The sequence below is a fragment of the Amblyomma mixtum genome, chromosome 6 (genome assembly GCF_055824585.1).
Source record: "Amblyomma mixtum isolate Tamu chromosome 6, ASM5582458v1, whole genome shotgun sequence".
Lineage (NCBI taxonomy): Eukaryota > Metazoa > Arthropoda > Arachnida > Ixodida > Ixodidae > Amblyomma > Amblyomma mixtum.
The window spans coordinates 2,551,577-2,576,504 of record NC_143017.1 but is presented as its reverse complement, the minus strand read 5'-3'; the positions used below and the strand labels follow the sequence as shown (position 1 = coordinate 2,576,504).

The 24,928-nt window shown below is 45.0% G+C and overlaps 3 protein-coding genes across 3 annotated transcripts in view; 2 read left to right on the top strand and 1 right to left on the bottom strand.

The window, feature by feature from the left end:
* The window catches only part of LOC149338093 (uncharacterized), a 163,723-nt gene that overhangs the window by 43,901 nt on the left and 94,894 nt on the right, over positions 1 to 24,928 (top strand). Inside the window, exon 8 of the mRNA XM_089550269.1 lies at positions 19,782 to 19,882. Within this exon, the coding sequence (XP_089406395.1) occupies positions 19,782 to 19,882 (101 nt within the window). The remainder of the gene's footprint in view (positions 1 to 19,781; positions 19,883 to 24,928) is intronic.
* LOC149338097 (uncharacterized) lies at positions 11,253 to 12,041 on the top strand. The gene is made up of 3 exons (XM_089550268.1): positions 11,253 to 11,278; positions 11,667 to 11,815; positions 11,878 to 12,041. Exons 1-3 carry the CDS (start codon positions 11,268 to 11,270, stop codon positions 12,039 to 12,041), a joined length of 324 nt encoding a protein of 107 aa, XP_089406394.1. The 5' UTR covers positions 11,253 to 11,267.
* LOC149338096 (P2X purinoceptor 7-like) lies at positions 12,529 to 13,833 on the bottom strand. Its single transcript, XM_089550267.1, has 3 exons — positions 13,664 to 13,833; positions 12,751 to 12,966; positions 12,529 to 12,685 (listed from the first exon to the last, which is right to left on the bottom strand). The coding sequence occupies exons 1-3, from the start codon at positions 13,831 to 13,833 to the stop codon at positions 12,529 to 12,531; spliced, it is 543 nt and encodes a 180-aa protein (XP_089406393.1).

Genomic DNA, 24,928 nt, shown 5'->3' with positions numbered 1-24,928 from the left:
ATGTGGTGTTTTCCCGACTATTCTGTGACAGTTTTCACTATGCCGTAAGGACTAATGGTGGATGTGACGTCACACCGTTCCTACGGTTATATCAACGTCTGCGTTATTTCGATGCAATTTTGACATTCTTGATTATAATTAAATAACTAATTACTCTACAGTCATCATACGTGGCTTCTAAGTTCATTTTTTTCTGTCTGTATCTGAAGCAAGCATTTCTTTTCTCCTATTTGTTTAGTGCGCGATTTAACACGTTGCCGAAGGTGTCAAACCTATTGCTAACGGACGACAGTATGAGCCCTTTAAGGATTTCGCCTTAATATATTGTTACGCCCGTTAAATCACAAGGTACAAAGCCTCCCCGGCTCAACAGGCAAGGAACACGCGGCAAAGCTGCATGTTCGAAGTAAAAAACAGTACATCGGATGCATAGATATTTTCATCTATAGCGAAAGCAATCAAACTTCACTGACGTAAGGTATTAAGAGATCTGCGTTAGGAACGGCTGGTGATAGAAGGCAATCTGGATTTCCTGATGACGTTGCCTTGGCAAGTAACACAGGTGAAGGATTGGAGAGCATATTTGAGGAAGTAGCGTAGAAAAAAACTGATGGGCCTGAATACAATTTGCACAAAACTAAGTAATGCTTGAGATTCTCGGAACGAAAAAGCATTCTTGGATAGGCATCAATCATTTGAAGTGGGGTGCGAATGCATGTACTTAAGGCACGTAATGGCATCAGATCCGGATCACGACAGTGAAGTGTAAGAATACGTCGCTGCCTCATTTCACTCCCCGCCATGAATACTTGAAAAAAAAAACGGAGACTAAGGTGATTGGCCTGTGCTTTTTAAAGTCCTTGACCTAAGTTTTCTTGTGGATTGAGATCAATACAGCACTGTTCCAACACTCTGATGATCACGAAGTATGAGGGTTGCGTATACACAGTGGCAAGTTTTTTGCGACAAAGGCCCCACCGCAAATCTGGAGTTACCTTACCCTGACTTGCCTCTTTTCCCCTTTTTATTGGTTGCATAGATTTTCTCGCTTTCCCCTTTGCTAACTAGCCTAGCAGTGGTGTTCGGAGAAATAACGTATAATTAATGGGCTGTCAAGATAGGAGGAACGGAGCATTTAAGTGTTAAGCGGGCGGACGTATGCTTTGCGGTCATTTTTTACAGGATTCGCAGAAACTGTATGTGAGATTCCTGAATAGTTAGGATATAGCTGGCAAACAGAGGAGTTCTACAGCAATAGCCAGAGGATCACTGTTACCGTAGTGAAGATAAATATACACGCAAATGTGCGGCTGTAGGGGCCCATGCACTTGCATCCAGTCCTGATATCCCGGTAGTTGGCAGGTTTCATGAACACAAGCAAATCGCAATGAGTTGAGTAAAAAGCGCCACATGGTACTGACGCTGACTTGATTGAAATGCTAGACGAGAAGCAGGCAGGCGACCAGAGAGTCGGGTCTTTGGCATTCGTTTCATGAATTGCAACCGGCAGTTATTGAACTCACGAACTGAAATTCTTCTGCGGTAATGAATACTTTCGTCAGTCAGCGGCATAATCAGAAGTGGCTTTGCAGAAGCCAGAACGGAGAAAATAAAAGTGAGACTTCGTATCGTGCAAGAATCCTGGCATAGTGGTGCTCTGCTGTGTTGGGTTTAGAGGCGCATGGCCATCTACGGGTATCATGCAGCAACTAAGGGTATAGGAAATTCCCTTGTGTAGGATTTGGTAGAATAGCTTTTAGGCAATGGAGGTTTAGAGGCCCTAAAATTTAATGTTACTGCATAGTGACAGCACAGGAGCGAAATATTTCAAATATATAAAAGTACAAACTTGCAACAGGGTCAGCTAACCTTATCAAGCTTCATGGCTCTGCAAAGATCTCGAGGCTCCCGGCAAACCAAATAAGGACCTCAGACTTCTAAGGAATGGCAAGGTGTCTGAGGTGTATCAAGTGAAGCATCATCTTCAGTAGCAGGATCCTGATTGCGCGCACTGCACGACAAATGCTTATTCGATATCCCTCCAGTTAACCCTGTCTTGTGCGATCGGCGTCCACCCTATCCCTGCGCTCTCCTTAATCTCAAATCCTTACCTAACTTTCTGCCGCACCCTGCTACAATTCCGTTCGATTCCTTTCACGCGAAAGTTTACTCTCTTGTTGCCTTTAATTCCGATACGATTCGGGACCCGGCCCAGTTAAGTTTTCTCCTTGAGCTCTGGCAGTATTATGTTGTCTATGAGGTCACCAAGTAGCGGAGTAATTGTATTTATAATGTGAAGACCTATGAATATGCTTATGAAGTTTGTGCAAATAATATTCATCGTGAGTTTGACGTTTTCTATTTTTCCTACTGCCACTCAAACAATGTAACATTCTGCACTGAAGAAAGATGCGCACATTTGAAATCCTGATGTTTCTCCCCAATTCCTTTCTATCAGTGCAATTCCTGCGTAAACATCTGGTTTTGAACCCGGATCAGAAGAGTCCGTAAGCTACTGTATTTCTATCAGGTGCAAGGAATTCTTTTACGATCTTTTATCGTCGAGTTTGCTTTTTGCGGAGCCGCGCAAGAGTGAACTCGCAGATTTCAGGAAAATTGCACCATGGTGGTAGTGGATCGTATCTTTGGGACATGTCAGGTAATGTGGCCTGTGTATCGAGATTCTGGAACATCTCTGAATCGCAAGACCAGTGGCCTGTAGCTTGAGGTCTGTTGTTGAATAGTATTTGAGAAGGACAACTCATGACTACGATGTGGTAGTGGCCTCACTTTAAGGATATGTGCTCTCAAGTAAGAGCAGTTCTAATTTCAAATGATGGTCCATTTGTTTGTTCACAGAGGTGGACTATGGAAGATGTCCTGTATACATCGCACTGAAGGCGCAGGCCTGAGTTTTGCATTATGTCTAATTTTGTTATGTGCGATGGTCTTGCTGAGCCGTACAGAACGCGCCAATCGTCTGAGAAGAATGGTATCAAAAAGGGATGAAAATGCAGAACACATCTTCTGTCAGACCCCAAATGTTCACGTGAGAGCATTTCAAGTATGTTCAGATATTGAGAGGCTTTATTTTTCAGCTTCTTCATGTGCGGTAGGGATGCGAGTTTCCTTTCAAATTTTGCGGGAAAAAATAGATCTTCTTATTTTATTGGAAGAAAGGGTTCATTAAAGTGTGGCATTATTCTGCAATGCTCGTTTGAGCAAAAAAGAACATCTACTGTTTTTTGCAAGAATTTAAACTGATTTCTATCTGCTCAACTTGCTGAACTGTTTAATATATGCTGTATCTGTCTCTCATAGAATAATAAGCTGGAACAGGTGCACGCAATTCGAAGTTCGCCGCCGCGGTGGCTCAGTGGCTATGGTGCTCGACTGCTGACCCAAAAGACGCAGGTTCGATCCCGGCTGCGGCGGTTGAATTTCTTTGGAGGAGAAATTCTAGAGGCCCGTGTACTGTGCGATGTCAGTGCACGTTAAAGAACCCCAGGTGGTCGAAATTTCCGGAGCCCTCCACTACGGCGTCTCTCATAGCCTTAGTCGCTTTGGGACGTTAAACCCCATAAAACCAAACCAATTCGAAGTTCATAGACATACACGGAATACATCATGGAATTTGGAATTATTTGTTCCCTGGTTTTTACGTTTTAAGGCGGTCAAGATGGTCACTTATTGAACATGCTCTTTTAAATCCATATTGGTGGACGTCCCGAAGCTAGCAGGATTCGAGGATAAACAGTCGCCTAATATTGAATAGACTTTTGGAAAAGTTTGCAGAACAAGTTGCGACAGCTATCGGCGTACAGCTATCGGGTTGGAGGTTTTTCAGGTTTCAGGAGTCGCAAAATAGCTGCTTTCTTCAAGCCTCCGGGATATTTCCCAGCGTCGTATTGTAAAAGATCTGCAGAGTGCCCCTACGGCCGGTACTGAGAGATGGGCCAGCATTTCATTATATATCTCTACAAGGCCGGGTTCAGTCTGTTTAGCGGCGTACAGTACTCTGTGCATTTCTTGGAGTGTAATTGTGGATTTCTTGAAGCGTGATTGGGTTATGGCAAATTCTTTTGTACTGCTATTTGTCCAATGTGTGTTTCTCGGCTGTATTCTTGAGCTATAATTAAAAGTGACGTGTTTAGTGTTACGAACTGTAAACTGCACGATATGTTAGTATGTCTGCCTGGTCATGATTTCTTCTTTGGGTATTAGGGCTCTTCAGAAAAGTTATTGTGAATGGGAAGAATGTTTCATTTAGTTTGCGAAATTGCTCCCACAATTCTTTAGATGTGACTGTAATATTTATGGATTAGATAAAGTTCTGCCAGGCAGTTTTCTCAGCATTGCGACATGTATGCCGTGATTTTGCTCTGGTCTTTTATCATTTGTAAGCATTTCCTGTGTTGGGTATTGTCGAAAAATTCCTCAGCCTTTATCATGTCCAGTTTTTGCTTCTCTACGATGTTGTCTATGTCAAAATTTCTGGTTTTGCGTGAAAATTTATTAGGACGGCGTAAGCGCTCGGCGCGTTGAAGGCTGTGAATATTCCATTGAGTTTGAGGACGCTGGCAATGCAAGAAAATATTTTACCACGGCTGGTATTTTCTCGAAACAGTGACCTGCCGGATCAGTGCAGCTTCCAATGGCGAGGTTTACTTGGAATGATTGATGGTGGAGATCAAAAGTTAATTACCACACGTAGGTGATTCCTTGTGGCTTGGGATGACTATCTCATTTAAAATCAGTAAAGAGCAGAGAATGAGCTACAGACAGGTCTGTGCCGCTCATTCTTACAGAGCTTGGAGAGCAGTACGTGGGGTTCCCTGTATTTAGCAGGCAGACGTGACTGGACACACTGAGGTTCTAAAATACGACTCTAGTGCCCGTTTCCTCACTTCCCCAAATACCAGCAGGGGATTGATTTCCCCAGCTAGCCGTTATGGCTCTGGCAGACGTTCTGAATGTTCTTCTAAAGGGTGGCACCACGTGTACAGAACATAATGCGATTGTTTCAAAGCGAAGGATGGCGACTGCAACAGCTCCACACTTGTCATGCAGTTTGATTTCGCGAGCTGCAGTGCCCTTCCTAACCACGACAGAAGCACCTCCAGAGCACCTACACTCTTCCTCAAGGTTGCAACGAAAGGCTATATACTTTTCAGAATGTTTATGTGCTGTTGTCCTAAACTGGTATAAAACAAAAAAACACCGTGAAAGTTAGTTAATAAAATCTGTTACATCACTGTAGCTTCTTTATAAGACAGCTACAATTTTTACTGGATTAAAATTGCCATTTTCTTTCTTTTTGTTTGAAACGTTTATCAGAAAACTGTTTGTCTTCTAGGGGGTCTGTTATTCTGGGCCTTACTTTGGTTCAACTCTCGAGTGAGCTGCGCTACCCTAGTGGGGCGGAGGTGGTCGAAGCGCACGAGTAAAGCGCGCATATGCAGGTTTTGAAGCCTGCCTGGAGGGGTAGCTATCCGTAGACTCAAGGGACGGCCAAACCATCTTAAGCCCGACCCACATGGAGCGATTTCCTCGCGAAAAACCTGCGAACGGCCGCCCGGCGGCGGCCGCTTGGCCGCCGGCGGCCGTTCGCCGCCGACCAAGCAGTGCTAGATTTGTTCGCCCGGCGGTCAGCCGCTCCCCGGAAGCGGCGAATGCTAGCTGTCAGCGCGGACCAATGAGGGCGCTCTCTTCCCTCATCTAGCTTCCGCCCGCGCGCGGCGACAAACATGGCGGCGCCCTACGAAGCCGGACCCCTCTCTTTGGACTGAATTCTCGTTGTTGCAGCCTTTTTCAGAGCGTTCACTGGCCGTAAATGGAGCACCGGTATTTCGCTTCGTCTCACCTTGCCTATAAGAAAACGTATAAGTGATAAATTCGGTTTATTTTTTTATTCAGAGTGACAGTTCTCCCACTTCTAGGAGAAGAGTCGGTTTGTTTGGTTCCTGTCCTGAGAACCAGATGGCGCCACTATAGGCTGAGTTTATTTTTGCGTCTCTGCTAGCATACGCTCAACTAAAAGTGGGAATGCGCCTCCGTTTAGCGTACGTAAGCATGCATACGCGAATGGTACGTAGACAGAGTAAATTTATGTTCTTTTCTCACTGTATCTGTGTACGCCGCAAGCGGCGACGTGGTGTAGAAAAGCGAGAAACAGCAGCGGCGCGACGGTTCCGCCTCGCCCGCGCGTCGGCGTATGAGAACAGGTACAGAGGGTAAAACGCTTGTCTAGAACGACCGAATTGTATGCTCCGCAGCTCCCAAAGCCGCCGCGACGACGAAGGAACAAAATGACGGTGAAGTCGTATGAGTTTAAATGCACATGCTTACATCAAAACAACTTTTAACCAAATATTATCGCTAGATACCAGGCGTTAAAGGGAAGCTGAAGAGATTTTCGAATTCATTAAGATGCTTACGTATGGATGTGAGAACCTTAAAAATCATGCGGGTGAAATTTTTTTGCAGATTCATCGCTTAGGAGCGACGTAATCGCCGTTTAAAATTGCGCCGTAGCTCCGCCCCCCGCTGTCCGCCGAGCGCTGCTGATGACACTGACGATGCGAGCCGAAACCGGAAACCGTGGGGTGGTGACGTAAACACTGGTGTTCCGTCGCCTCGCACCCTCCGCGACCGCGCTTGTTTCTGCGTGCGTGCCATCGTAAGCTGCTTCGATCTGCCGTGTGTTCCTGTATTTGTGCGTTTTTATGTTCGTGGTGACGTACAGAAACGTGTGCAGCATCGAGTGAAGCGGTGGATTATCATGCCGGCGTTCTGCGCAGCCTTCGGCTGCACTAACACCAGCGGCCGCGACGATGTGGTCTTTCATTATTTCCCACAAGATAAGAAGCTTTCCGCGAGGTGGGCCGCTGCTGTGAAGCGAAGGGATTTCAAGCCCTCAAAGACTACAGTGCTATGCTCTGACCACTTTCGTGATGAAGACTATAACCAGAGCCTGTCGATAATGCGTTCATTGGGACTGTCAACAAAGTCAGCCCGACTGAAACCCGGCGCAATACCGTCTGTCTTCGCGCACAGGAGCTCTTCACCGCCACCGAGGCCAGCTTTCGCGAAAAGGAGGAAGCTCGAGGTAAGAATTTGTGTATTAACTCTATGAGAACTTGACTGCGCGAACCGATGTTCTGTATAGTGTATGGCGCGTAATTTCGTGGATGCAAGACTTTCGGTAGTAGTGAGATGAACGGCGCTGGAATGAGAATATCAGGACGGCAGCAAACTGCAGCTTACAAAATAAGTGCTTAGCTGTTATGCTTGCAGGCATGCATCATTCATCTCGTACAGCATTACTCATATCAGAGCTCGGCCTTAAATTTTTTGGCTGAATAAAAATCTTAAACTGCTACTAATACTGCAAGAGGTGGAGCGACGCGAAGTGCGCCTCACAACCGGAGACTGCGCGCCGCGCGTAAGCAGAGAACTTCGTTCGGTGAGCACGTGAAAAGACGTTATATGCAGACTCTTTACTCAATTATGTTGGAGCTCAAATATTCTAGGATTCATGCGTAGCCCTCAGTGGCGAGAACATAGGAAGTAGTACGCGGCACATTTTTCTTCGTGCTCGGAGCGCCGAGAAAACTGTTTGCAGATGTTTCTGGTATACGGGCGCGCTGCGTTTCGTTTTCAATTTGGTTTCGCCTGGGACCTCGCTGATAGCCGCTTCGTCAGCGCCCAATGTACGCAGTCATGGCGCTTGCAGTCCGGCCCCAAAGCGTACACTTTCTTTTAGTGATCTACGTCGGACGCGCCCGCTGGCGCTGTGTTAGCGCGTGAAGTTGACTGTCAGGGTGTAAGTTTTTAAAGAGAACTTTTTTGCTTGGCTATAGTATTTGCAGGAGGTGCTCCAAATCTGCAAATACAACATAATATGAAAATAAAAATTTAATTAAGATATGCAGTTTAGGGAGCTAATGGAAGCCTTCTGCCTATTACTGGTGTCTGCCATATCCCCCAATATAGCCCCAGGGATAAAATTAATGCAAGGTTAGTTACCCGTTTTTTAAAATAAATTTTGGACCTTTTAAAGAAACACTTGGTATATAATAAATGATCTCACTTTGCACGGAGCTCGCCAATAAACAAAATGGTTTATGAAATAAACCAGAAGATTTTGCTCATACTGAAGCACAATTTTGTTCTGTTTGCAACAATAACATCATATGGCTTATGCCTTTCAGGTTCTTGGCGAACTGCTGCAAGATCAGGACTGCACACCAGACGATAGTGCAAATCAAGTGTGCATGGAAAATGACACCACACCTGGAGGCTGCACACCAGACAGTCAAGAATGCACACCAAACAGCAATATAAATCAGGACTGTGCAACAAGTCGAATGCCACTGGCAGATGCTGCTGAGGATCCTGCATCTAACTTTTCTAAAAGTGATGACAAGGCTGACAAGTCTGTTCAAGTTCTAATGCAGCCAATACCAGTAAAGTGTTCTAAAGCGTCACAAACAAACATGAAAAAAAGAGTGGTGTCAAAAGCAGTGCAGACGTAGCCTTGTGGTGTTTCTATAGGTATGTTCTCATTAATTTGGCATGCCTTTTCCATGATGTCCTAGGCATATGCTTTCTTTCAGTACAGAAAACAAATATGCACACTGTTGAGAGAACTGTTGGGCTCACATCATACACAACAAACATTTTAATTTCAGTAAAAACAGCTTGAGGACACTACTGCTTGAATGAAACAAATGTCATTCAGTTTTAATAACTGCTGCATGTACCTCAATGTTTTTTTCAGGTATTCAGGTTGGTGCCTCCATGATCAGCACAGCCAGCCAAGTTAATCTGTGCACCACCGTGCGTGAAGAAGGCTGGGGTGACCATGATGATGATGAGCTGTGTGACGATGGTAGTGGTGACTCGTTCAGCCGTGATGATGACTACTGCCCCTTGGATGACTGGGATCATGGGTATATTATATTACTGCTGTTAAAGAATGCCAATATTTCAGAACCAAAAATCAGAGTAGCTGCAGTAGTTTTACATGTTTTTGTGTTTGTTTGCGGTGTGTAACTTAGCTGAAAGGTTGCTATTTCTTCCAGGAGTGTCGAGTCTGATGAAGAAAACTGCAGTGAGAACTGTGATCAGGACTGCAACGACAACACTGAGAAGGAGAGAATTATCTTAGTCGAAGAGAAGCATCTTGAGGTGCTCTTCAATTTGTGCCGCAAGTGTTTTGCACCTTGCACAAGCCATGTGGACTGCAAAGGCACTCTCTTCCGTGTGCGTACAGTCTGTAAATCAGGCCAAATTTTTTTTGTGGCAAAATCAAGACTGCATTCAACAGCTGCCTGTCATAAACCTACGGCTTTCCTCAGCAATACTGTTCAGTGGGTGCAACCCAACCGCTACACTTAGAATGCTTTCTCTTATTGGTGTGCAAGTTTTTGGAGAAAGGACATTTTTTAACATCCAACGTTCTCACCTCTGGCCTGCCATTGAGACAGTAAGCAAATTTCTTATAACATTGTTTTAAGTAATTGACTGCAAGTGCTTATTGCTCCTGGAATTTTTCTTTTAAGGTATGGAAAAAAGAACAGGAAGTTTTGCTTGCGGGTGTAACTGAGCAAGGTGTCAAACTTGCTGGTGATGGCCGGGCCGATTCACCTGGATTCAGCGCAAAGTTTGGCACTTACTCCTTGATGGATCTTGAGCGCAACAAAATATTACATTTTGAGCTTGTGCAGGTTTGTTTCAACTTCAGCATGTTTTTTATAGCATGCTGTTTATGTAACTAGCAGCGCAACAAGACAGTTTTGTGCAGCAAATGGTCACTTCACTTTCATTCTGTCTCCACAGTATGTGCAATTATAATATATAAATACGAGTACTGAATCTTTTCACATTTTACAGTCCAATGAAGTTGGTGGAAGTAGCCACATGGAGCTGGAAGGGCTGAAACGTGGCCTTGAATTTCTCCATGATCACCAGGTTCAGATAGCATCTATTGTGGCGGACCGGCAGGCACAAATAAAATGTTTTCTTCGAAAGGAGAAGGCGGACATCATGCATGAATTCGATGTATGGCATGTCGTGAAAGGTATCGTGCAGGCTATTTTTTGATGGATCAGAATACGTTAACTTCTGTTATATATCCTTGCAAGGAATGTGTGCTTCACTTGTCTTTTAATATTTCTGTCAGGCGTTCGCAAGAAGTTGCTTGCTGTGGCCAAAAGGGACGACTGTAAAGAGCTCACGGCATGGACGCAGGCTGTCGGCAACCACCTCTACTGGTCAGCTGCCTCAAGCGAGGGCCACAAAGAACTAATTGTTCCAAAGTGGAAGTCTCTTCTAAATCATATAAGAGACATTCACAGCCACGAAGATCAGCTCTTCCCATTCTGCCTCCATGAAGACATTGAACCAAGGGAGTGGCTGAGTGCAGGTACGCTGCCTATTTGATAGAAATCTGAAGTACATCAGTGCAATTTTTTTCAGCTGTACCAAACAGTGGCACACTATACTCTTGGAGAGCTTTCTGGGGCTCTACAGTAAAGTCTGTGCAAGAAAGGGAAGGAGATGGTACTTTGTTCCTGTGCCATGGTGTGTGGTCTTCCTCAGCACCAGCAAATCCTCGTCCTCTTTCCAGCTTCCCCGTTAACCCCTGCACCCATAAGCCGTACAATGAACTGCTACCCTCAGCATAGGGATAGAGACCATCCATTGCTTTGCCTTTTGCTGCAGAGGCACAAAAAGCTGTCCAGGAGTATGGTGTACTGTGACTGACCATCTAGGACAGTTTTGTAACTTGTTTTCAGTTGAAGTCCTATTTTGGGCTGTGATGAATGATCTGATGTTTTCTCTGGTCACTTTTTATGTCATTGCGTCTCCTGTAGCATGGATAGTTATTTTTTTCAAATTTCAGAAGTAGCAACTTGAACTACAGCTCCGTTTCTAGCCACACAGTCAGTCTAACGACAAGTAGTATATTGCTTTGCTTGGTACTCAAAAATGTAATGTTACTACCCTAAGTGGAATAATACAAGAGCAGGAACTGCTTGCTTATGACGAGTTGTACATTTTTTAATAAGAAAGCTGGTGCTTCTGTACTTCTTCATTCAGAGTCCAAGGCTTTCCAGAAGCTGAAGGAAGTAGCAACTGCCAAGGTCCTCCTAAGAGACTTACCACAGCTGGCAACAAAGTTCCAAACCTATGGTTTAGAAGCGTTTCACAGCGTTCTGCTCCACTTTGCACCTAAGTTGTGCCAGTACTCCTTCTAAGGCATGGTGGCAAGGTAAGTGTTGAGTTTTATAGTTATATCTTGACAAAATATTTAAACCAAGCTGATGCGTATTTTGGTGCAGAAAATTTCTTCTGGGAGATTGGTATGTAAGCAAAATAAGAAATAAAAAGCATACTCATGCCACAGTGAGCATTGAACATTTTTTTACACATTCATGGAGGACATATTTTTATGAAATGGCAGCTTAGTATGAGTTAAGCCACGGTCTAAGCATTGTGCAACACGCAGTGGTTTATGTTATTACTAACGTTTTAACTTTCCATATTGTATTCTGCATCTTATGGGTGCACAAAATTGTTCTTGCATGTCCTCTGCAATTGTTCTCTGCAATAAAATAGCTCTGCATGACAAATGCAATGAGTTATGTAACTGTTTCCAGGACTCGACTAGCAGCCATGCATTACAATGAAAATGGTGAAAGAAGGCAGGCATGCACACAGGATGTAAAAGACAGGTGGCTTGTCAAATACCCGAAAGCCACAGGAGGGAATCCTGTTGCCTGTCCTGTAAAGGAGCAGCCCACTCATGGTAAGCTGATGTACTCCACTTTATTTGTGCAGATAACATCGTTTTGTTACATCCTCATGCAGGCTATGTCAAGAGACTGCTAGAGCTGGTTATGTCCGAGGCTCCAACGGTGTTGCGGACAAGAAGGACGACAAATGTGGAGATTCCGCCACCTCTCAGCAGCCGCTTTCTGAAGACACCAAAAGAAGAACTTGTAAAGCAGCGAAAAACAAGGTTCAACAAGTAGTGAATTGAACATGGTTTCGTGGCAGAACCTGGATGACGTAGACGACAGCTGTGTAAATATGCTTGTAATTACGTATGTATGTATGTACGTATGTATGTATGTATGTATGTATGTATGTATGTATGTATGTATGTATGTATGTATGTATGTATGTATGTATGTATGTATGTATGTATGTATGTATGTATGTATGTATGTATGTATGTATGTATGTATGTATGTATGTATGTATGTATGTATGTATGTATGTATGTATGTATGTATGTATGTATGTATGTATGTATGTATGTATGTATGTATGTATGTATGTATGTATGTATGTGCTAGTAGTAACTATGTTTTACTTTGAGTGTGTATGGCAACATAGCAAAATGATATGAAATAAAAGGTATTCAATTGTGTGCTTCACATTCACACTTCTTTGTGTCAGACATTTACTACATGCATCAAAGTTGTGAAGGGTGCAAACACTCACTCTAGATTAACTTCAAAAATGTTTGAACCCTGTGTAGACTCCATTTTCAGACGGATATTTCTTGCGGATAGCATCCAGGACACAACTTGGCAGGATACGCCTCTTGTGCTTCCCCATTCTTTTCCATACGAGATATGCGAATTGCCGATATGCAGCATATCTCAACTGCCTATGGAAGTGAAAGTAAATTACATTATTGTACATATACTCTCTTAGCTACACCTGCTTTCTCACCTGTTTTTGGAGTTCTTGTCTCCTTTTGCAGATAGAATGGTTCCTCGTTGTGCAAGAGCCACTTCAAGCACAGTCCTGTTGAGACAAGCATCTTTGAATTTTTTTGTGCTTGTAATGCACTGTGGATTCTTCTGCTTTCTGGCAATATCATTAACTTCCTGGCAGCAGCAGCAATCTTCCTCCTTTTCCATTGCAATGCAGCGATCGCAGGAACACCTGTTTTGGAGGTACAGTGTTTACAATGGCATCAGTCAACTGCCAGGGATACATTTATTATAACACATGTAGTCGAAAAAAATTGCCGAATGCAGCATGGCTTCATACATTAATAATATTATATAATTGTGCGCCACGTGTTCTACAGCCAGCCTTGCGATTCGCTTGCTCTGTTGCAGCACGAGGCCATCGAGTTAGTGAAAAAAATCACTTGTCGCTTGATCTGAGAACAGCACGACAAAGGCGGCCGCAAACGGATGGAGATATTCCTACAAGGGCTTGCAGTATGAAGCAACTCGCCGAAACAAGGATTTTAATTTACTGCCAGATCCCATCTTGGCACGCAGAACGGAAGGCGCACGTTTGCCACCTCGACGAGTTCTGCCGCAAAGCGCCGCGAACTTGTTTTACGCGTGTGTTATGAATCGAGCCGGCACGCAGCGACCATGAAGCGATGCCAGCATAAAATTTGCGAGCAAAAAGAGCCTCATAACTTCTTGCGCATGTCAGTGGTCTGTGTGGATTACAAGGAGATTTGCGGCAGCACCGACAAGCGGCAAGACAACAATGCCGACGATCGCATCCCGCTTACATTGCATTTGGAAAGTTTCGTGGAGCAGTGCTATACTACATTTGCTCGCTTCAAAATTAATTCATTGTATCTCTGAATGAAGTTTGGCTAGAAAAGTGTGCTTACCAAATGACATTTCCAACACATGGAGATGCTGACGCCTCGCTTTCATCCAAGCCAGAAGCACCGCTTGCGCCAGCATCGTTGCTTCCTTGGAGCGGTTTGCTTTTTGCGATTGGTTCGTACATGTAGGGGACGACGCCAAGATCCTCCTGGTAATTTTCTATGCCTTCCATCGTGATATAAGCATCAAACCAACAGCCACGAACCACCGCGCGCCGCGCTTCATGTGCTACATCGGCGGCGACCGAGCAGGGCTCACCGAGCCAACACCAGTGTTTACGTCACGAGGCGCCCAACCAATCACCGGCGGCAACGAGGCGCGCGAGCTGGCCCGAGGCCGCTGCTGCACTTTTCGCCAAAATAAAATAGGTTTGTGCTTTCCTTTGCCTAATTTCGATGAGAAATTCGAATTCCGAGCGTGGAAAACTGTAAAGTGCATCTCTTCACTCAATTTTTCTGGGAAACCTTTCAGCATCCCTTTAAGCCCGAAACACGCCCATAACATGTTCTAGACAAGTGTTTTGCCATCTGCACTAGTTTTTGCGGTGACCGGATCCGCTACGGATTTTTAAACAAGTGTGAGCGCCTACTCTAGCCTACGGTCTGATAAGTGAAGACAAAATTGATAAAATTGAGACAAATATAAATAATAATTTGTTTCATTTGCCGCCCTCTAATAAACAATGGCTTTATAGTACGCTTAAAAATCGTTTTTTGTTGCAGTTCACTAAGATTAAGATCCCGTGGTCAGCAACACTGAAGTCGAGACGGCTGCGGTCTGGCGGCGGTCGCCAGTTTTTCGCCGTATGTGGTGCAGCACGGCGGCAGCGCGTCGGCGTTCCGCCGCGCCGCATGAAATTCGCAGCGTCTGTTCGCTCCATGTGGGTCGGCCTTTGGGTGATGAGAAGGCAGCTTTCGCTGTTGTCGCATTCGGACAGCGCCGCTGGTGACCCGGCAAACCGGGCCCTGGGCAAGAGGTGGATCGCAGTGTGATAAAGGCGATGCATTAGAAAGTGAAAATCTTTTCGGTGAATCTTCGAATGAAATACTGTGCTTTGTGTTCAGTGTTATTATTTCGCTTTCCATCTTCCGTGATGGGCAAGACCTGGAATAAGCAGGTTGTTCGACTGCGTAGTTTGTGCAGTGCGGAGATGCTTCTGAGTTCTCTGATTTGTGTTATCTTTTGATGCACATTTAGCGCATGTTTGGCGGCCGCAGCATCTATGGGAGCCAAGGCCAAAACCCACGGCAATTAAAACACTTACGGGGGCTTGGAATGTAGGTATGGTCGCATATTTCATCATAGTCAACTTCAATAGATTCATGGAGGGTGCTGCAGAGGAAAATGAGTAGAAGGTATTTGCTATTTTTCTGTCATCTTTTCGCGTTTTATCCGGTGTACGTTTTCGACATTTTTTCAGTGTGGCCCTATGGCATGGCTTTTGCGTAAGCGGGACAAAATCTGTGAAATTACGTGGCATACTGTATACAAGGATGGGTGCGCGATGTAAAGAATGTGCCCGGTGGATCCAAAATTTGGGAGTTCTGCATGATGCGTGCTAACTTTGAATTCGGCAATAGGTCACCACTTCCTAGTTTCGTTACCTCCCAAGCGAGGCCCAAGGCATCTCTCAGAGTCTTTGAGGCTGCAAACAAGGATATCTTTCTTTCTGGTTGCTCCGTTATTTCACGGTGAATCACATGGTATTTTTGAAACGTTTCTCGTTTTCACGTGATTAACTGAGCTGTTACTTCGGTTTGTCATTTTTTGGGAGAGCGATCGCTTTGTGGAAAAAGGATAGTCACAAATATATGTATCGTTCGGCCATGGGGCCAGCCCAATAAGAGAACGGGACAAGAACTTGCTAGCAAGTCCTGCACCCACCAGCTGTATGCGACTACTATAACTAGATAGGGGCTAACTCAGGCTAGCTACTCCGCACAAGCTTAACTCCAGCTGCCAGAAAATCAAGCAATGACCAAGGAGGCGGAGAGGATAAAAATGTCGTGAGAAAGGGATAGGGAATTGAGAGTCTCGACAGCCAATTTCTCCCTGTCGGGTAAGCCGGCATGCGTCGCTTACAAAAATCTAGGGCCAAATTGGTGCGTTGCCTCCACCAAGGGGCAGTAAAAGTCCAAGCACTCGGTATCTGCTCAACCACCAGGATTCTTTTTTCCGGAGTCGGCGGTGCCACGCATGGGTAAGTGTGGGTGCACAGGTCCGTGGTGGCGCACGGCTCATCAGCATCATCAGCATCACTGCGCGTGCTTGGGAAACCGTGGAATCACAACTCACCACAATCTGCTTCCTGCAGATGCCCCTGCAGTGCGACATAGTGGAGGAGAGGAAAGTGCAAGCATTTGACGGGAAGGTGACATGTTTTCGCTTGACTTTCATTAGAACAAAGTATACTTGAATTTTAAGAAATGGGCAGTCCGCATAAACATTTTTGCGGAACACTTCAAGCTGCCGAGGAACAATCCAGTGCTAGAAACCAGGCTTCAGGGAGAATTTAACATTCTCTTTTTTCTCTCATTATTTCTTTACGAAAACTTCTAGCAGAAAGACAATCACCATTTATTTACATTACGTGTGGAGAACGTATAACATTACAGCGGCAAGGGCACTTTGGCCACCTCTGGGCTCGAACATGACACCTAAAAAGAACCCGACTCACAAGGCTGCAGACTCCTGTAGACACGCATATTATGGTTGGTTTAAAAGTCGACTCCTGACCGATTCCTTACGCAAGTTACCATTAGCAGTTCTCTTCTAGATCGCCCCCAGATTTGAACGCGACCAGTCCAGAACTTGTGGGACAATACGGGGGCCCAGCATGTTTGCGGTGAAAATGCGTCACCGGGCAAGATATTGTATCGTCTCCCGGGGAGTGTATGTAAGGCAAGCCAAGTATCTCTCTTGTCGAATCACTTCCTCTTTGCTCACGTCAATTTCTGTCAGCAGTTTCTTTGTGGCGTCATCTTTCTCGTTGAAGTTGCGCTTTCATTGTCACAGGCAGCTTCACTCATAAAACCTCGGCGCTTTCTCAGGGATGGGCTCCTTGTGCTTATCGCTTATAGCCCCGTCAGCCATTATTTCTGCTGATGGCAACTTACAGCAGCCTCACCCAGTGAAGCCAACTAGTGGACTTTTAAACCCGAAGGGAATATATTTTTAATGTACTAAATGCGTAAATTATGTGCATGTTTAATGTAGCGTAAACTATTACTTGGATATTTTTACTGGGATGTCTTGTATAATAAATAAACTGAGTGGTCAAAAGCTGTATTTTTGACATATTTGTAAGAGTGTTCAAAATGTTACTGGTAGCTTAGTTTGAAAGCGTTCGCATTAGAATTCGAGCCTAGGGACGAAAATGAAAAATTAATATGAAATTAACAGAATGTTCTCAACTTGTTTTTCCACAGCCTTCTTTGCTAAGGGATTGCGGAAAAAGGGTTGTAATGAAACTGCTTTCCAAAAACAATAATGAACAATTCTTGCAACATTACAAATCATTACTGCACACTAGCGTTTTAGATAGAGTTATCAAAAGCCTCTGAATACGTTATCATAGTACACTCTTAATAATTACTTATGGTGTGCCGTCGGCCGCAAAAGTTTGGAGGATCTGCGATGCACGGAGGAGCGAAGGAAAACCGCATTGCTGCGCCGCCTGCTGTCACAAAGCGCGATGTCGAGGCTCACGACACGCCTGGTGCGGCATTGCCGCGTGTGAGCGTCCGCAGCCCGCACTCTGAGGGCAGATTGCGCAGCAATGCATTTTTTCTTTGCTTCGCCATGCATCGCAGATCCCACAGACTGTTGCGGGCGACAGTACATCGCGTTGCAAATAGCATTTATTTCTTTAGAATGCCAAAAGGAATACGCTCCACAAAATTAATATTCATGAAATCTGAAGCACAGGCGCACTGCGTGAAAGTATTTTAGGACCGCTTCTTTTCTCTTTGCGCATAAATTATTTACGGACTCGAAACCGCAAATATATCGTTTCTGTTGCGCACGTGGGAGCACTTTGTTGCAGTTATTTTTATAAACGTTTAAAAATTAGGCGGAGAAACATTATACCTGTTTTTAGTGTAGACGAAGGCAAATGGCCTGAGAAAGGAACAGTTACTGTGCCTGGGATCTCTGTTGGCACAGGAAGGATATAAAGAGTTGACTAAGTTTTAGAAGCGAAATTCTTAAACAATTTAATTAGGGGCCACCAGGTAAATTGAATCCATAGGAAACTTTTCAGAACCACAGGCGTACTAAGCAAACATAAATACCGCTATTCAAACCCAGAAAACTGTTATTCTATAATTCGGCTATTCTAGTCGAGTTCATTTACGGGTATTTAGTGTGGAGAACATGTGCTAGAAAATTTAGATAAGCTATTGTTACTACACACAGATAATCATGATTCCGATTGTTCACTTCTTTTACCATGCTACAGAGCATTTTCAAAGATGCTGAATAATTAAAATAGTCTGTATTTGAACGTCATTTAGAGTGGTAATTTTGCCAGTCTACAAGGGAGAATAAGAATTTCCAAATGATTTAGACATTTAAAAAGATAGCGATAGTTTGTTCCGGCAGCCCCTAGCTCTAAATTAGAATCTACTAGTGACACTTCCCCGACGCTTTTGAATAAGTTAGACGTGAGCGGGACTGTTGAAAGATAAATGTCTGAATAAGTTGACAAGCTGCTGTCATCCTTGCGTGTTTTTCCTTATGTGCAGTTTCATTGTGTTCAGTGAGCTAATTTTTTTTCTCTTTCGTTTGTTCTTGAAAAGCGTTCGCGCATTTCCTATACTTTTACTCGATCTGCATTTATACTTGCGACCGGCTGCCGTGGTGGCTCAGTGGTTATGTTGCTGGGCTGCTGGCCCGAAAGGTGCGGGTTCGATCCCGGCCGCGGCGGTCGAATTTCGGTGGACGCAAAATTCTAGACGCCCGTGTACTGTGGGATGTCATTGCACGTTAAAGAGCCCCTGGTGGTCGAAATTTCCGGAGCCCTTCATTACGGCGTCTCTCATAGCATCGAAACCCCATAAACCAACCAACCTATACTTGTGGCCTGCAAATCCCTGTAAACGAGATTTATTTATCCCTCTACGCTGTACACGGTCGGCCAAATCTAGCCTGAACACTGCTTCAGGCAGCCGGCACTCCGCGCAGCAGCTCTCTCTGGCGTCTGAGGAACTGGCGCGCAGGCGCAGTGGAAACAATAGGCGTGGCTTTCGCCGCGTGGTCTGCTACAGAGCGCCAGCACTGCAGGATTGAGCTCGCCTTGCTGTGAAGTTCCTTTTCGCATTGAGCGCGCAAAGCGCCCGGGTGATACAGTTTCCCGTACAAAAAGCTTAGAAACACAGCAATCCCGCGTTCTTGACAGCTGCATCCACGGGGGCACAGGCTTATCGTTTCTTCTTGCAATCAACACGTAATAAAAGGCTGATACGGAGAAAAACTTCGTCCAAGTGGGAGTTCGAGCTGTTTGTTTACTCGGAGTCTACCACAATTACTTAGCTGCAAAACTCTATAATCTATTCTCTCAATACTCCATAATAGCCGTGTACAATCTAGCAGTGGACGACCGTATAAATGTGCATTTGTGAACAGCTTGTAACCATGATTTGATTTATTTGCATAATGACCGCACGTGGTAATTAAACCAAAAATATGGAACTGACTGTATGCGAAACCCAATGCTAACGAAAGGTGGGCAGTCGCCCCGTTAAGCTCCTTTACCGGAATCTTTTTGCAGCTGTCTCCGTCCTTTGCAAAAAAGCGAGAGAGAAAAAAAAATTAATTTGATTCATGTGGCAGTTGTAGTTACCTGAGAAAGTTTAATTCTGGCTGATCTCAACTGGAGGATATTTATTTCTTTCAATTAAATATAATGAATTCGTTCGCACTGATGAGCTCATTCTAGCATCAACAGCTAATGTCCCATAGAAACTGAAAAAAAAAAACATTTCACATAATAATCAGAGGTGGTCTCCCATTCGCATACTGCTTTTTCATTTTGGGCATTGAACAGAATACGTGCGTGTTAAATAAATTTTCATGAGCCTATGATTAATTGGACACCTATTCTTCTCTGTCGTATAACAGGAAAGCCACCGCAGTGCTAGTAGCCACTAACGCCGTCAGCAGCACTCTGAAGCTGAAGACACCCGACGGGTTCAATGTGTCCTGGCTTGACGCTACGAAACGTAAGAATCATAACAGCTTCCTATTATGGTGGCAATGACTTAGTAGACTATTGAAGCTTTCGTATTCTTAGTATTAAACGTCAAACTGCGCCTGGTGTTGGTTCCGCAGTCGTCGTCGATACGGAACCATGTGTAATTACTGCTACTTGTAGAGAAACTGATTTTCTTAAAGCCCCGCGCCATAATTCTGCTGCTCCACACTTAAAGGGACACTGAGGAGAGCACTATTAATATTTTTTATAGTAAAATCCGATAGTTCGGCATGTCCTGGCTTTGTTGCCACTTGGCAGGCAGCGAGAGATGCATTTATTTCTAAGAAATTTGGATTCGAAGTTGAAAAAGTTTTTCCCGCCGCTCTGATTCAAACTTGGGATTCGTCTATGACGACAGAGGACTAAGAGACGTGAAACATGACGTGCACATGACGTAACGCAGACTCCGTGATTTCTGGCTGCCAGCAGTGCGGCCTAACAGCAGCCGAAAATAAAGCTACCGCCGGCCGCACGTTGAAGGCATCTATCGGCTTTTGCGGCCGTCGCTACAGTCGCTTCGATTACGTTTGAACTGGCGTTTTGCCAGCGTTACGATGGATCTCGTGTTCGAAGTCGTCAACGAAGTTCTCGCAAATAGACACCTTTAGCATACCGTGTACCTTGTTACCGCTAGCGGAATACCGGGAGCCCGCCTACCGCCGGAAAACAGGCGCTGATTTGTCCCGATGCTTCAGGAGCGCGCGTAGCAGCCGGGCATGTGGCGCCATCTGGCGACGTCAAGGAGATTTGCGCATGCATTGGCTGCGCCTCAGTGATGCATGGTTTCTCGGTTCCTGGTGTTGCTAGAACCATTCATTCTAGCAACACTGTTTTGTTCTATGATCTCATCACGCTTGTACTTGCGAGTTTGGCCTGTGGCGGCGATACCTGTATTTTGGTTCTTGCTCTTTTTTACGTTACAAGAGCTTTGTTGTCAGTATGAGTGGCGTTTTTGTAATCAGGAGCTGGTATTCTGTCGATACAAGCCAACTTCAATTTCTCCTCAGTGTCCCTTTAAAGCTGGCAGTGTAGGTTCTTTAACCTCGATTGTATTGACCTGAGGAACCTTCTGCTGCTTTCGTCGCACAATTCACAGCGAGGTAAAAAAACATGCAGGTTTGACGAAAATTGTGCTCAAAAAGAGAAGTGTCATGAATTTTCGATTTCCCTGCGGCATAAAAACATTGGAACTCCGTGTCTCTTAGGGCGACCTTACTGCAGCAAATCAAGTGTGCTGTCACTATTTAGGAGCTTGCGAAGACATCCCTGCCTACCAGGTAGAAGGGATTGGCTCTTTCTTTCTCGTAATGGGTGTCCCTGTTTCGGCTAGAGATGAAAACAAATGTGTGCAGCCTGTAAGATTTCCAAATGAGTGGCGTATAATAGAATCAGCCAGTGAGTGGCAGTCCTACTCGTAAGGCCAGGGTCGAGTTGTGGAACCGGCAATAGCACACCACGGGAGCCATGCAGCCATTCAAAACAGGTCCTAAGGGGGCACAGTGTGGAGTGCGCATTGGGCCAGTACGCACTAAGGTAGGCTACGGAAACCTCACTAAGGAAGGCAAAGAAAAGCTCGGAAATTATGGCTGACTTAGCAGCACTGCCGCTGATGGACCGCGGCAGATATCGGTGGCTCAGTGGTTATGGTGCTCGGCTGCTGACCCAAAAAACGCGGGTTCGATCCCGGCCGCGGCGGCTGGAATTTGTTTGGAGGAGAAATTCTTGAGGCCCTTGTACTGTGCGATGTCAGTGCACGTTAAAGAACTCCACGTGGTCGAAATTTCCGGAGCCCTTCACTACGGCCTCTCTCATAGCCTGAGTCGCTTTGGGACGTTAAACCCCATAAACCAGATATAAGGCCACTCGCGGTATGGCGTACATAGGCTAATATTTAGAGAACAAACAGCGCTTACAGACAAAGGACCAGAACAAGAAGAACACACAACTGCGCTGACTAACAACTTTTATTTGGGAAGGGAGCCGATCCGCACCTTTTATACAGAACTGGAGGGAGTGAAGCGCATGCGCAAAGATCAGGAAAGTGGGAGCACGGAAAGTGCCAACACATAGACCAAGTATTCTTATCGTCACTGATAACCAATAACGCAGCAAAAAACAAGCGAGAAAAGCAGGGGAGACAAAGGCAGGGAGCGTTAAGAAACAATTCTAAAAAATCTAAAAGATCCTGAAGAAGCCAACAACCAAAACGGCTAAACGAATGACGATGAAAGGTGACAAAGATAAAGGCACTAAAAACTGAACAGACTGAAGCATAAAAGGTGCAGGAAAAGCCTGCGGAAGATGTAAAAAATCGGCACGGCTGAAAGATGACGGAATTAAAAGCGTTAAAACAGATAAAAGCAAAAACCTGAGAAGCCGATGAGAATAAAAACAAGCAGGAAATGTGGTCACTAAAAAAAAAAATGAAATTGAACAGACAACAGATCTCTAAAGACAAGCAATGAATCGTAAAAACGTGCGGGCGATAAAACCTAAGGTGAGATAACAGAAAACTTTTTACAGAAATGTTTAGGATAAAAAACATCGTAATAAAAAAACACGGGATAAAACCAAAATAATGCGTTGAATCAAATCGAAGCAGAGAGACTCATTCTGGTCCTTTGTCTGTAAGCGCTGTTTGTTCTCAAGATGTTCCCCAACCAACTCGCCCAGCAACACACCTTGCTAATATTTAGCCCGCAGCGTCCTCTGCACTCATCGTACGTTTCTACTCGAAAGCGACAGCTGTCATGATCGAATGGTCGTGCAGAGAAGTTGTTAAAAGAGGACTGCAGTGGTTGGTAGCCTTAGCGCTAGTCCGCACGACCAGCCCGGACCAGTCGGCTGCGCACCCACTAGCAAGCCACTTGGTGGACTCCGTCCGAAACTCCAGCAGCCAATGCCAATCGAAAGCGCAGAGGACGGATGGCAGCACGTAGCGTGTAACAACAGAGTACTGAGCGAATACTTTATACAGCAGCCACATGTCCTGCGTCAACACGTGCTCAGCGGTGCTCAAGTGCTTTCGCAGGAGACACGCTCGTGTCAAAAGACATGTTCGAAAGGCGGAGAACATGTCTGTCTGCTCGCAGTCTCCTAGTCGAGCTGTGAGCCAACAAACGACAGATTTGGCGATGCCTGAAAGAGTGATTCTGCAAGGCAGCTTCCTAACCCTATTTCCTCCGTTTTCAGGCTTGCCTGGTCGTTATTTTGCCTCAATATGCCTTCATCGCATCATTGGAGCGTCCGACTCCCGAGTTTCTAACTTTCTATATATTACGTATTATCTTTTCCGGTGGTTGACGATTCCCGCGGAATGAACTACTACGTGAGCTGCCTGCTTGCCCACCGCGATTGCAGTGATCTCAGACGTTCCACCTTCAAACAAGCAGATGATTTCATCGGGTAGGCCACCGCTTAAAATTCGAAAGCACAGCGCCACAGGCACTGGCTGTGCGATTTAAGCCAGGGCAAGCGATAATGTCTGCGTGGAATTGTCGCTATCATTAACCGCTGCGAGCGAAGCATACTGCTGGCGTAAATAGCACAGCCAGAGCCTGTCGCTGTCCTGTCGCATTTTAATCGGTAGCACACCCGTTTAAATCTTCTATTCGTTTATAGAGTGCACAACTGAGAGCACTGCAACCCTTTTGCGAAAGCGGGTATATCGCGCTTTTTTGTATTTCAAAGGCATCTCCAGTGAGCGGAATAAACTGATGTGTAATGTATAGAAAATCAAGAACTGTTGGGTCTCACCTTTTGTCGACCGCTCTAGAACTGTCTATTTGAAATGTTTTGTCGAACTTCATTGCTTGCCAATTTGGTTAATTTATATCTACTTATTACGCAATTAACATGAATGCAACAATATTGTGACTTGCTCCAAGCAATAGCCAGCAATTTGAGTTCGGTCGCGTCGTCTCAGAGTGCCTCATTATATTTTTAAACCATGGACAAAGTTAGCTGGCTACCCACTATAATAAGACCAACAAATTGGATAACACAAACGACGATAAACTTTTCGTGTATCGTATATTTGAGACTGAATATACAAAAATGCACAAGGTGAGCCAGAGTGAAAATTAAAGAAATCAGTAAGCTACGAGGAAACAAGGCCGCCAGCAACGGCCATACACTCGGTAGGTAAAATGTGCCGTCATGGGCAAGGTTTCTTTTCTACCGGTGCTCTGTGTAGATCTCCTGTGGTCGGAGATATTCCGGACACCGCTGTTCTCGCGCCAATGTCATTCATCCTCTCACTCCCTCCTTCCTCCTTTGACTCACAGCGCAGTTAAGTAGTTCACCTGTTATTAAGACGTGCGTCAGAATGAAGCCGACAGTCATCGAAACTAGGGTGAACCGGGTGAAATCTATGAAGGTTAGGTTACCTGCAACATAAACCCCTTCGGAAGCAGAGATGGGACAGCCGACACCCCAGCTCAAAGGGCAAAGCATGCTAGGAGAAATTCTCAGGTTGAGGATTCGGATCTCAGTAGCGACGCGTGGTTGTTCGTCTTCCACAATGTAACCAATTATCTTTGAGCCTCATGGCACATTAATACTTTTCTGCTGATTAACACTGCAAATTAAAAAGATAGCAACAATTCTCTGCGCATTCCTGAGATTCATTGACTATTGGTGTCCTTCTTATGAGTGTCATTACGAGCCCCACATTTCCCCGCCCTTTTCTCTTAAACAAATGTACACACATTTGCTGCACCTTCATCTTCTTGTAGGCAACTTCATTTGTAATTTTAAGCCACTAGCGTGCTCGGCTAGTGGCTACTGAGCGTAAGGTCACGACGTAATACCTGCGCAGCAGTAGTGATTTCACGGCACAAACGCAGAAGCCGTCGCTGTACTATGCCATGGCACTGCCGGATAATGAAGCGCAGCCTGCAGAAAGAATTCAGCAACCATCCACTATGGTGCCTATTGCTTTTTATCTTCTTTTACATCGTTCTCAGACATATCCTCACAATTGTTTCGTCACACATGCATTTCGAGTGTCCCC

Coding starts and splice junctions, on each gene's coding strand:
- LOC149338097 (XM_089550268.1), top strand. Junction 11,816..11,877: donor AAAGGAGCAGCCCACTCATG/GTAAGCTGATGT, acceptor ATCCTCATGCAG/GCTATGTCAAGAGACTGCTA.
- LOC149338096 (XM_089550267.1), bottom strand. CDS start 13,833: ATGGAAGGCATAGAAAATTACCAGGAGGATCTTGGCGTCGTCCCCTAC. Junction 12,967..13,663: donor TGTGTTGGAAATGTCATTTG/GTAAGCACACTT, acceptor CCTCCAAAACAG/GTGTTCCTGCGATCGCTGCA. Junction 12,686..12,750: donor GACAAGAACTCCAAAAACAG/GTGAGAAAGCAG, acceptor TCACTTCCATAG/GCAGTTGAGATATGCTGCAT.